Source organism: Xenopus laevis, chromosome 4S (assembly GCF_017654675.1).
Source record: "Xenopus laevis strain J_2021 chromosome 4S, Xenopus_laevis_v10.1, whole genome shotgun sequence".
In the NCBI taxonomy this organism is placed as follows: Eukaryota; Metazoa; Chordata; class Amphibia; order Anura; family Pipidae; genus Xenopus; species Xenopus laevis.
In genome coordinates, this window is record NC_054378.1 from 76,769,571 (window position 1) to 76,782,795 (window position 13,225).

Genomic DNA, 13,225 nt, shown 5'->3' on the forward strand with positions numbered 1-13,225 from the left:
ACCAAATATGGTAATTTCATTTAACTAGGTTTTCTTCATGGATATTTAGGACTTTTTTTTTTACTTTGAAACTTTATAAACAGGCAATAGTATGAACAATAATTGGTCAATGTGCCATAAAGAAATACAATAATTATTTCAGTCTTTCTGGGTAGTTAGTCCTTCTTCTGAGCTTTAATCCTAACACCTGACAAAGCCATCAGGTATCACACAGGGTTTCAAAATACAACTTTTAAGACTTAAATGATAAGATGATGTTTTAGGTCACATTCATATATAAATATAGAACATTTTAAAGGGTTCACAAACTTTCAAGAACCACTGGATATACATCAACAAACGGAGGTCGGTACTCATGAAATCCACTTCTGTGAAAGGGCCTTATGTATTTAATTCTGTAGTAAATTAATTATAGGCTCATGGCATGAAATGTGCAAGGCTCTTTCAGGGATGTTTTTTAAATCAATATTTTCATTTTTTGGTCTAAATTCTAATTTTAAAATTGCCCATGTCCATTTTTACATTTATGTGTCTTTCATGCATGCTGCATTACATGTTAAATTGCAGTTTGAAGTGCAGTTTGAGCCCTGGCAGGCAAAGGGTTAAACATATTTTTTATTTATCCCAGACCAAAAGCAAAATAGCAACTGTTTAGCTTTACCATAATACTATATATGAAAGTAACATTAGGCAATAACGAGTAGCTAAAAGCTTTCTCCTGAGATGGTTTGGTTTTACAGACAGCTAAAAACACAGAATACAAGACTTATCTTACAGGATAGAATGTGTCAAAAGACTGTTTGCTATTATTCTGGAGTACCAACAAACCTCTTTCATACCTCAAAGAATATTTGCTGTAGTAAAGATTCAAGAGAAAGAAATTGTGGGGTTTTGTTCATATTTGAACGCTAAGATTGATAGCAATGGCCAAAATAATAAATAGGCATTCTCCCATTTCGCTTGTCATTTGTATTATTCCCAAAATGGCCCATTCAGTGGTTAGGGGCTCTATATATTTCCTAAAAGATAAAAGGCATCCTGTTTACACTAGGGGGTTATTTACATTATACAGGTACTCTGAATGCAAAAATCCCCCAAAATTTGTGATTATTTAGTATAAAATGGGACTTTTAAATAAATCACAAATGTTTCGGAAAAGTCCGAATTAGAAAATCCGACGTCTCAGACCTGTCGAGGTTGCATATAAGTCAATGGGAGAAGTCCCAATGATTTTATGACGCTTGGTGGGTTTCGTGCAATACCTCGTTTTTGGGCAAAAAGCACAAAAGATCTGAGTTTTCAAGTGTATAATCTGAAAGAATCGTGAAAAACTGTTTTTTTTTCCTGCAAAGCAAATTTTTAATTCAAAATAAACATGGTTACAATGTCAGTAGGAACATAAAAGAACATTTTATAATTGACTCATGGTTCAATTTTATGAACTGCTCACTATAAAAGCATAGTAGCAAAAATAGTTATCTAAAATGACAGATCCTTATTGTTAATGCATGTATTTCTTATTGCTATATATTACTAAAATGCCAATTTAAAAGAAAATAATCCAACTTTATTATCCCTTTAATAAAGATAATCCATCTTTATTAAAGGGAAACTACCGCAAAATTAAAATTTAACATATGCTTCATAATACTGAAACAAGAAACTTTCTAAACTCATTCAATTAAAACATCTGTATTGTTTCTTAAAGGACCAGTAACATAAAAAATGTTTTTTTTGAAAATTCGTTAATATACAACAAAAAAAAACACCAACACAAATTAAATTTTAAAATAGCAAAGCCTTTATTAAAAAATAACTTACAGAAAGTCCACTTCCTGTCCTCTTCAGAAACGGCGAAAAGGTGACCATCCATCCTGCAGCAATCAATTTCTCCTCCCTGGCTTTTCAAGTGACAGCATTCGACTTCTGCTCCTCCTTGATTCGGGGCCCAGCAGATTCTCAAAGAAGACACCCTGGTTTCCGTGGGTTCGCTGTTGTGCAGGAGCAAGGAAGGTTCGCTGTTGTGCATGAGCATGGCTGTCTGCTCAGGGGCAGCCATACGCAGGAACAGAGTCTCCCCCGTGAAGGAACATAGTTTAAATTTCTGGGGAGGCTGCGGTGCATTCCAGAGCTGCTTATAGAGCACGAGCGCATGTGTCTCTACTGGCAGCATTGTGCGCAGCTTCCCCAGCGGCGGCTCCTCGTCAGAGCTGGGGAAGAGGACAGAGGGGAGGGCTGGGGATTTCCCTTGTGCCTTCAGAGACTCCGTTCCCGCATATGGCTGCCCCTGAGCAGACAGCCATGCTCCTGCACAACAGCGACCCTTCCTTGCTCCTGCACAACAGCGAACCCACGGAAGCCAGGGTGTCTTCTTTCTTCATCGAGAATCTGCTGGGCCCCGAATCAAGAAGGAGAAGAAGCTGCATGCTGTCACTAGAAAAGCCATGGAGGAGAAATTGATTGCTGCAGGATGGATGGTCGCCTTTTCGCCGTTTCTGAAGAGGACAGGAAGTGGACTTTCTGTAAGTTATTTTTTAATAAAGGTTTTGCTATTTTAAAATTTAATTTGTGTTGGTGTTTTTTTTTGTTGTATATTAACGAATTTTCAAAAAGATTTTTTTTATGTTACTGGTCCTTTAAATAATCAAGTTTATCTTCACTATTCCTCTCTCAGCATCTGTTTCTCTTCATTCTGTCTTCTTGCAGGAGTTGGGTGTCAGTTACTCATTGACAGTTACATCCAATATATCTTATGGGGGGCTCCTTTTTCCTAGAAGATGTAGACATCCAGACATCGTCTCTCTATGTGCAGAATTTGTGCAAAAGGCAGTTATTTTTTTAGATTTTGTTTGTACTGAAATCAGTTATTTTAGTGAGCTCTAATACATCTGCTCGGAAAGAAGCCCCCCCTATAAGATATATTGGATCTAACTGTCAATGAATATCTGACACCCAACTCCTGAATGAAGACAGAATGAAGAGAAACAGATGCTGACAGAGGGATAGTGAAGATAAACTTGATTATTTCAGAAACGGTACAGAATTTTTAATTGATTGTATATAGAAAGTTTCTTATTTCAGTACAATGAATCTTATATTCAATTTTCATGTTCGCGATAGTTTAATTCCTCTCTGCTTCTGGTGGCTTCTTGAGAAAAATATAGAATAATAAAAGGCCTTAGTCTGGGACAGTATGCACTCTCCCCCACAGATTGATCCTTAAAGCAGACTGGAGCTGTCCCCTGCTCTGTGTACAGTGCTGTATTCTATAGTAAAGGCAGTGGAATGCACATCTAGCTTTTCAGTGGATTAGGAGCTTGCATGCATGACTTGTGCCCAAGCTCATCGAACCCAATGTGTCTTAGAGAACTCTGACGTGTGCCACACATGCCTGAGACTTGCCTTCTCTAGCTGCCTAATCTTTTCCCAGCAGGTACCTTGTACCTGGACCAACTGGACCCAGGCACAGCAGCACAGATAAACATAACGTTTAAAAAAGAAAAGAAAATTAATAATTGAAAAAGCCAATGAGCCCCTATTTATTCTGGGCCCCTAGGCTATAGCCTAGAGTAGCCTCCCCGTGACAGCATTAACAGCTCTCAGTTTGAAATGTACTTGTGGTGTCAATACCCCCTGCCAGCATCTCTCACTATATAATGTGCTTAAGGTACCAGTTTCTGCTGCCAGGCACTGTTCTTTGGATGTAGGACCCACTACTGGGGCCAGGTTTGCTGCAGGTCTCATAACCCATACATAGCAACCAGCCAGAAACTATACAATTATAATTTAAAATCATGTTCTCGATTATCAGATGTTAAGCAAATGTTTCCCCCGACTGCTATGGCTTTGTTTTCCTACAAATTCAGTGAAAGCACATGTTAATGTGGGTGGAACCCAAAGAGCATGGTTCATAAAAGTGTGTGTGGCCAAAATTTGCTTTGCTTGCAGCTAATCCTTTGTTCCCCAGACCAAAAACATCTTCTGCTGCCTATGCTGCATTAAATCTGTGTGTTTTACTAGGGTTATTTCATATAATTTACCTGAGATAACTTAGTCCATCCATATAAATACTAATATTCAGTTTTTAGTATAAAACTGAAAATCATTTTACTGAAAATCATGGGTGTAATTTGTAGTGCCAGTAATGAATTTCATAATCTAAGTGATAAGAATTCAGAAAAGGAACCAACACAACTTCACAACAAATTCTTTAAATTATTGATTTTATTTCTAAGTATCTACAGTAAGTATCCTGTGAGAAATCATTTGATGTGCTGTAAAAGCCATCTGTATTGGCTTCATTCCAGATAAGCCCTTGCCTCTCATGACAACCCAGGCAGGTTCAATATGATAGATTCCATAAGAGCTTACTTGCCTAGCACTTAGCAGCCCTGGCTTTTATCTGGTTCTGCAGGCTGGGAACATAATATCTCTGCTGCAGCTGGTAATAAGAAAAAGCTATTACAGTCAGTAGTATATGAAAAAGAAGGACTTGCTGTATGTAAAATTAGAACTAGTTCAGCTTTACCTATAAAAAAAACATTACACCATAGTATAAGAAAACATAAAACAAATATGTTCATGAACTGATCTCCAGTTGAACCGAGAGCCTTTCTGCTGTTTATTTAACAGAACTCCAATATATATTGTATATTTCTATGTCCGTGTGCTTACCATGAACAGCATACATGTCATATATTTCAAATGTCTTCATATTTTATTTACAGAAAGAAGAGCATTGCTCAGAGAATAATTGTATAGTCTATACAGTATACGTTGAACACAAAGCAGTCAGAGGAAACTACTGTCCAATTCAAGCATTGATGGTTGGGTATCAAGGCAATAACGGACCAAACCATTTTGCTAAATTTATGACATGCAAGTTAGTGGGTGTGGCCATATTGCAGGCAGTAGGTTAGGACAGTGCAGCCATTCTCTAAGGCAAAAGTGCACTAAGGGGCTCAGGGGAATCGTAAATAACCCCTATATTTATGGCCTTGTCCTGACATGTTTTTTCAAAAAGACAAGAGAATGCTACTATTCATATAATTGTACTATAAAAGGCAGCAAGCACATGTTTAATTGAAGCTTGTCACCTTCTGTGAGTAGTTGGTGCAACTGGAAGGGGTGGGTCAGATAGGTTGAAGAAATTGAATAAAGCTCCCCATAGATGCGACGATTCTTCTTGCCGAACAACCGATTTTAGGGAAGCCCGACCAATCCTTCGAAATTATCGTGCGGTTAGTGGTATTCGAACGATCGTACATCTTACGATTTTTCGCCCAACATCTGTCAGGAAATTGATCGGCCAGGTCAAAAAATCTTTGTCGGTCCCAGTGCAATCTATCTATGTTTGCAGGGCCAAGCAGGCAGCTCCCCTTTGTTTTCCTGGCAAATTGGTCTTTTTAGTTGATGGTAAATTCGTTCAATCGTACGATCGTTCTGAGAAGATTGTGGTCTCACGATGAGGATCTGATCTTTTAAAAACCTCAACATCTATGGCCAGCTTAAGTCACATAACTTTGGTGGCAAGATGTTTTCCCCCCTGCCCAGCAGGAAATCACAGTTGACGTGCACAAGGTCAGGGGTCTGCCACAATTTTTCAAGTAATGTGGATTGCTCACAAAATAGTGGGTCACTTGTGAGCTCCCTACACCCATGTCTGTGAGTTCTGCCTCTCTATAGTTATACCACTGATTTGAGTGCACCTGCAAATCTGGACAGAATATAATTTTGTTCCACTAAACATTTTACGCAAGACAGTCCCATTAATTAATGGAATGACTGAAAGAACCTGCAGGCACCCTATTAATAAATGGGTGCCAAAGAAGCCTGCTCCTATCAGCAGACCTGCTGCATCCATCGGTTTTAGAAAATGGAAAAATCATTGATACACTAGAAAGCTTCATTATTATGGATATTGCATAAATCAGAAATTACCCTCTCTGCCCCTTTTTATATATTTACCCATGTTTGATGTGTTTGATGTACATTCTTCAAGGAAACTGTAAAATACAAACTCATACTCTCATACTAAGCATTCTGTTTTTCAGTAAAAAAAAAAACCCCTGAAACAATAAGAAATTTGACCAAAATCCACAGCAGATACTGCACCCAAAAACAGTGTGATGAGTTTATCACTAATGATAATAAAGAATGTTCCATGGATGCCACTACAAAGAGTGCACTACCTGTGGGAACTCTGGGGGCTGGGCACATGGGCACAAGCAAACTTTTGCATTCAGAAGTTGAAAGTTATGGGTATATAGAGTATGTAATACAAATGGTGTAGGTCTTTGCACACCCTACCCAATAGGCGGTACAAAGATGTCTGGTGCACACAGGCGGAGGTTTGGTCACTTCCTAGCAGTAGTCCAATAGAAAAACCCAATGGCACACAGGTCTGCTGGAACACTTAGGGGCACATTTACTTAGGGTTGAATATCGAGGGTTAAATCCTTTGACTTTGAATATCGAAATCAAGGGATTTAGCGCAATTCGTTTGATCGAACGATTGAAGGAAAAATTGTTCGATTGAACGGTTAAATCTTGCGAATCGAACGATTTCAAGGATTTTAATTCATCGATCGAACGATTTTCCTTCGACCAGAAATTTGTTAGAAAGCCTATGGGGACCTTCCTGCTAACATTGATGTTCTGTAGGTTTTACTTGGCGAAGTAAGTAGTATTTTTTAAAGAGACAGTACTTCGACTAGCGAATGGTCAAATAATCAAACGATTTTTAGTTAGAATCATTCGATTCGAAGTCGTAGTTGAAGGTCGAAGTAGCCAATTCAATGGTCGAAGTAGCCAAAAAAATACTTAGAAATTCAAGTATTTTTAATTCTATTCCTTCACTCGAGCTAAGTAAATGTGCCCCTTAAATTGTTTATTGCAGAGTGCAGTGCAACGTTTTGGGGCAGACCACTTTGTCAAGCATACAACACATACAGAGTAGTGCATATAAATAGACTAACAATGATCCAATTAACGTGTCATAATTGATCAACCAATAGTTAATGTGCAAATTTCAGAGAGGGACATCTTTCTCTTACAAAACTAGAACACGTAAAAGCATAAAAAACTAGCAGTCCAAAAAAAGTGGTAAAAGTGATAAAAAAAAACAGTGATGCAGTTTGATAAAAAATAACTGAAATTAGTCTAGAAAGTCCATAACAATATCCGTTTAATATAAAACAAAACCCAAACATAACATTTGCAGCATTTGTAACAACACATAAAAATATGTGTAATAATGGTACCCTATATGGGGACGGCAGAAGTATATTTATAGAGTATGTACAATTATTAAACTGCCATTCAATCTGGCCAGTCAGTTCTGTTTTTTGGCTTATAAAGTAAAACAAAGAAAGCTTAAAAGTAACTCTAAAAACTGCCATTAATTGATAGACAAATGATAGGAATATACCAATCCAGGATTCAGTTTGGGATTCAGCTTTTATCAGTAGGATTCAGATTCAACTGAATCCAAGTTCCTGGCCAAACCAAATCCGAAAAATTGTGTGATTTTTTAACACAAAGACAAGGAGGTAAAACATTTTTAACTGTGTGAGCAGTGTGCGTTTCTCCTTCTCTCTTTGTTTCCCTAAACAAAGTAAAATAGTATCTTCTTATTCTGCATACTACTTGTTATCATATTGATTTTTATGGTTTATTGTGAAAACCAAACAAAGTAAAATAGTGGATTTGGTGCATCCCTAATAATTGATGGATCATTTGGTGGCATGAGTCCTATGTCATAATTTTTTTACCAAGGCCATTGAGTTCCTAGATGCTCCATGCAATAAACTGGTTGTTAAAACAAAAGTAGGGACAATTATTTGTCCCCAAAATGGCAAATACATGAAGTGTAAAAAATTGTCAACATTTTTCACATTGTGTCCTGTCTGCCCCTTTGTAAAACCTGATGGGATACTGTTAAAAAAAAACCATGAATTTGAGAAGCAGTAGCTTTTGCCATGTATGAGGAGCAAAGTGCACTTTCAGCCCCTCCGAATTGTATCTGTAAGTTACCCTCCCACTTAGACTGTAAGCCCTATGGGGTAGGGTCCTCCATCCTTTTGTCTCATTGTAATTATATTTAATATTTATGTGAATTGTATTTCTAATAATGCACTTATTGTTACTTATTATTGCAGTGACCCCTTGTTTGTTACTACTAATTTATTGTTTTGCTGTACAGTGCTTTGCCCTCAAGGAGCTCTATACAAATAAAATATACATACAAGACCTGCTAGCATGCCGTGCTCTTAGAAAACCAAAACACAGCTATAAACTATACCATTATTCTTCATTGAGTATTTAGATTAAAACATGTTCAATAATAAACTGATCACAGAGTACTATTCTTCTTTTAAATTAGAATAATGGCATTAAAGGCATTTCTACAAAACTGCCAGACTTTCTACTGTCAGATTGTGTTTGGGCTCATATAATACCTAGAAATTAGTGTAGTGAGGGATATGGTTTTCTTTATTTACATGTGTAAAGTTATGTCACCACAAGAGGGAGCCAGAGATGTATGTTAAAAGAGGAAGCACATGCAATCAGGATTTGGAATAACTGTGAGCAGAAGTGGCGGTCCAGAAGAAAGCAGCATGATGTGTGAGATGTTGCTTTGAGGGTCACACACGCTACACTTGGATATCTGCCTTTTATCCTTTGTACATGGCATAGGGCTATTGGGGATTTTCTCTTTCCTTTTCCTCTCATTTGTATGTGCTTTGTCAGTCAGAGGAACCCAAGGAACCTAGGACTATGAGTGCAGAGTGTTCTAGTTATACTACAGCCGAGAAGGTTGTGGTAGGTGCTTTCAGCTGTCCCAAGGCAGACAGTGACATGGGTGCCATATACTGCTGTGGATTTAAGGACATAAAGTATTGCTGTGATGATCCCAACAGCTTTTTCCCATATGAGCACAGCTACATGTGGTGGCTGAGGTAAGAATTCTAATATAAGCACTGTTCATATTGACTGTGAAATAGACTCGTATTGTTAATTGTTGTCAGTTGTGCAGCCTCTTACTGTTTACCATTGTTACTAGCTGTGTTACTAGCTTAGAGCTAGTAGAGAGCTCTAAGCTTAGTGTTTTCTCTGTGTGATACCTGATGGATAATTTCTTTTGCAGGAATAAAGTTGGCAGAAGTGCCTTGTCGTGAGATTTTGGATGCAAAATGTTTTGCCCTCAAGGCGTTTTTTCCCCAACCACTCCAGGATCATTATGGGCAAATGGTCATTATGGGCAGAAATTAACACAATTTAATTAATCAGGCATGCATTGTGGGTAAAATTTTTGTTGTGGAAAAGCAGTCCCTTATAGCGATCAGTGTAAACAGCCATGGCAAGTAAACATTTGGGCAAAAGTCTGTTGCTATCAATGCAGCTTATTGCGGGAACCACATAATTTGTGCCACCTTCAGCATGGCAGTAGCTCCAGAGTTCCCTTGCTTTAAAAGGCTCACTTGCAAATGTTTTTTGTTATGAACAAATAGGCGCTCATCTTAAAAAATGTGTATGTATAAGGAGCACATTTGGGTGCAAGTACCTTTGTTAAAAGCACAGCCTTGGGTTAATCTGAACTGCACTTGTAAATGACCCCTTACAGCTCCTACCTGCTAGACAGATGTGCAGGGAGATGGAGCTATACCTGCTGTCTGTAAATCCTGAAATCTGTGTTTTGATCTATAAAACCACATATGTATATGTAAAGCCATACATTTCAATGCAGGTAACATTAATGTAACAGTACATAACATGCAAAGACTATTGTTTAGACAGCGGTAATGAAACAATGCAATACAGGAAAGTACAGTAAGCGAGAGAAAGAACGAAAAAGCTTTTTTTCCCTATAAGATGCTTGTGGACATGCATTGATTGTGTTGCTAATTAGAAGCAGTCACAGCAGTCAGAGGTCAATTTTAAGTGTTAAGCAAGAAAGTTATTTTTATTTAATGGATTTAGAAGTCATAGCTCAAAGATATTCTATGACAAGAGGACCCACATAGATCAGAAGCAAACCAGCACAATATGTTGTACTCAAAGTATATGCATATAGGCATATGTTACATTACTGATTCCTATAGATGTCGGACAGAGACAAAACAGCTAAGCAGATCAAATATCATCAACCGAAACAGGGAAAATCTTGATCATCCATGCAGTTTCAACTGAAAAAAGATCATGCTAAAGGCTTCTCTGATTGCTGAAGAAACATCCAAACATAAATGTCTGGCAAAAGTCTCCATTAAGGCCCACTTCACTACACCTGTACCTGAAAGTGAAGTGCTGTGAGTGGAAACTTAATATAAAATATTGTGACTCCTTCCCTCAGACCGTAGAAAGGGTTAATATAAAGTGAGACAGATTTTCACCAGGACTGCATGGGTCAATCAACCATATACATTCTGACCACATTGAACCATAGCTTTATCATCTAAAGAAATCTAAAGAAGATAAAGGACCAAATCCCTATGCAAAAGAGTGAAGAATGTCCAGATTTGGTCTCAGTTATACTTTAAAAATAAAATTTTTATGGTAAGATGATAATCAGGAGCCATAGGAAACAATAGATCAAGTACAACATCCCGCATAATCATTACAGAGTAAGTTCTGAAATGCTGCTGTCCTGTTAGCAGTTCCATAAAGGAAAGGCCTTTGCTGAAGATGAGGACAATAAGCAGAGGAGTAGCAGGAGTTTAAATGGCCACATATGCATCACTGGAGTATAGGGATTGAACAAAAATAAAACAGGTAGAAAGAGTCTAGACAGGCAGAAGGTCAGTACAGGTGGCAGATGTTGACAAATCTAAAAATCAGCCTAATCAGTCAAATAGTCAATAAACCCATTTAGTGTGAAAGGATAGCGATACTAACATTTTTGGCTGGGGAGCATACCCATTTATTAGCAGCAATCAATATACAAAAAAGTTACCTAAAACCAGGTACTCAATCCTCGGTGCGTCAAAATTATTCGGACGTCCATTGAATTTAATGCTTTTGGACAAAATAGTTATTTGTATAAAAATTGTCGCTTGTGTCAAAAATTGTTGCGTGTCAAAATTACTTTGACGCCCATTGACTTCAATGTGTTTTGCAGATTTTCGCAGTTTTGTGAATTTTTTCTCATTTCGCAAATTATTCAGTGTAGTGAAATGGGACAGATTCGCCCATCACTAGCCCTTACTCTTTGAACTTGAATTCTGATAGTAATGGTTATTAGGTACTTTATAAAAGGAATGCGGCCAACCCAAAGTGAAGACGTCAGGCAACTGTAACACTAAGGGGCAGATATATCAAGGGTCGAATTGAGTTTTCGAAGTTAAAAACTTCGAATTTCAAGCTATTTTTTGTGTACTTCAACTAGGGAATAGTCCAACTTCGATTCGAATTTGAGAAAAACTTTGAAATTCAAATATCGGAATTTATCATGTACTGTCTCTTTAAAACTTCGGCTTTGACCATTCGCCATCTAAAACCTGCCGAAGTGCTCTTTTAGCCTATGGGGGACCTCCTAGAACCCATATGGAGTCAATTGGTGGACTTTGAGAAATCAAGTTTTTTGGGGGAAAAACTTGTAATCGAATTCGATCAAATGCGCTATTCCTTCGATTGTACAATAAGAATTCGGCCGAATTCAGACCTCTTCGACCCCAAAAAAAACTTTGACTTCACTTCGGTTGGTCTTTTTGAAATCGAATTTCAAGTTTTTCAATTCGAAACTTGACCCTTGATAAATATGCCCCTAAGGGGCAGAGTTATAAAAGGTAAAGGTGAATTTTCGAATCAAAAAAATTTGAATTTCGAACTATTTTTGTGTACTTCGACTAGGGAATAGTCCAAATTCGATTCGAATTTGAAAAAAAAGTTGAATATTGAAATTTATGTACTGTCTCTTTAAAAAGTTGACCGCAAAATTGCTGATTTAGCCTATGGGGGACCTCCTAGAACCTATTTGGAGTCAATTAGTGGACTTTGAAGTTTCTTTTGGGGAAAAAATGCGCTATTCCTTCAATTCGTGCGATTTGAATTTGGCCGAATATGGACCTATTCGGTCAAAAACGGACCTATTCGACCAAAAAAAAACCTTCAAATTAATTTCGGTTGGTCTTTTTGAATTCGAATTTCAAAGTTTTTTCAATTCGAAATTCTACATATGCCCCTTAATGTCGAATTTCAAATTCATGTGAGTTTTTTAAACTCCTTTAAATTTTAATATATTTGAAATTCGATTGGGGGGTTCGACTCGAAAACTCGAATTCAAATTGAATTAGAAAAAAACTAGAATGTCAGGAAGGCTACTAACATGTCCAAATTGGTCCATGGACCTCTCCCATTGAGTTACACATGAACTTGGTAGGTTTTAGGTGGCGAATAGTCGAATTTGAGTTCTTTAAGGGACAGAGTATGATAAATACGAAATTCGAATTAAAACTCCAATCGAGTTTGGATAATTCACAATTCAAATTTGAGAGTCTTGACCATAACATTTTTTTGAAAATTAGAGTTTTCAATTCTGAATAAATCTGCCCCCATGTCTGCTGGATTAACAAATGGACGTGCAAAGCCTTCATCTTGAACTTTTCCACATTAGGCAAACTGTTAAAGGAAAACTATACCCCGAACAATGTAGGTCTCTCTAAAAATATATTGAATAAAACAGCGCATATGTAAAACCTTGCTTCATGTAAATAAACCATTTTCATAATAATATCCTTTTTTTTTTATATATTCACTAAAATGATTTAATTATATTTATAAACATCACATATATTCACTAAAATGATTTGTTTATATTCAAAAACATCTAATACTGCATTGTTGTAACCCAGCACTCACAGTCAGTGTTGTAACTCATAACTCCTATTTCATCTGTGAAGTAATATTTTACTAATGCCTTGATGAAGGTTCATGTGATGTTAAAAGCATTGGTAAAAAGAATTAACTAACTTTCTTTAATAATGTTTCCTAATTTAACAATCACAGTTGAAAATTAATAGAGAAGAAAAGAAAAAGAGTAATACTTTTCGTTTTATAAAGCACACTCCGGGGACTGTTTTTAAAAAACAACCTGGACAGATGTCTCCTTCAGCCCAATTAATTCACCACTTGGCCTTCAATTAATGCACGGTCTCCTCTAAAACAATATCCTGGTTCTTGATATTAAAACATTTGATTTAGTTGGCAATGATTGATTTTAAATAGAGGA

The 13,225-nt window shown here is 37.1% G+C and overlaps 1 protein-coding gene across 1 annotated transcript in view; it reads left to right on the forward strand.

Annotated features, from left to right (window-relative positions):
• The first annotated feature begins 8,245 nt into the window (after positions 1–8,245).
• shisal2a.S (shisa like 2A S homeolog) overlaps positions 8,246–13,225 on the forward strand; it is a 49,606-nt gene continuing 44,626 nt past the window's right edge. The window contains exon 1 of the mRNA XM_018259850.2: positions 8,246–8,960. Coding sequence (XP_018115339.1) covers positions 8,779–8,960 — 182 coding nt within the window. The 5' untranslated portion in view covers positions 8,246–8,778. The remainder of the gene's footprint in view (positions 8,961–13,225) is intronic.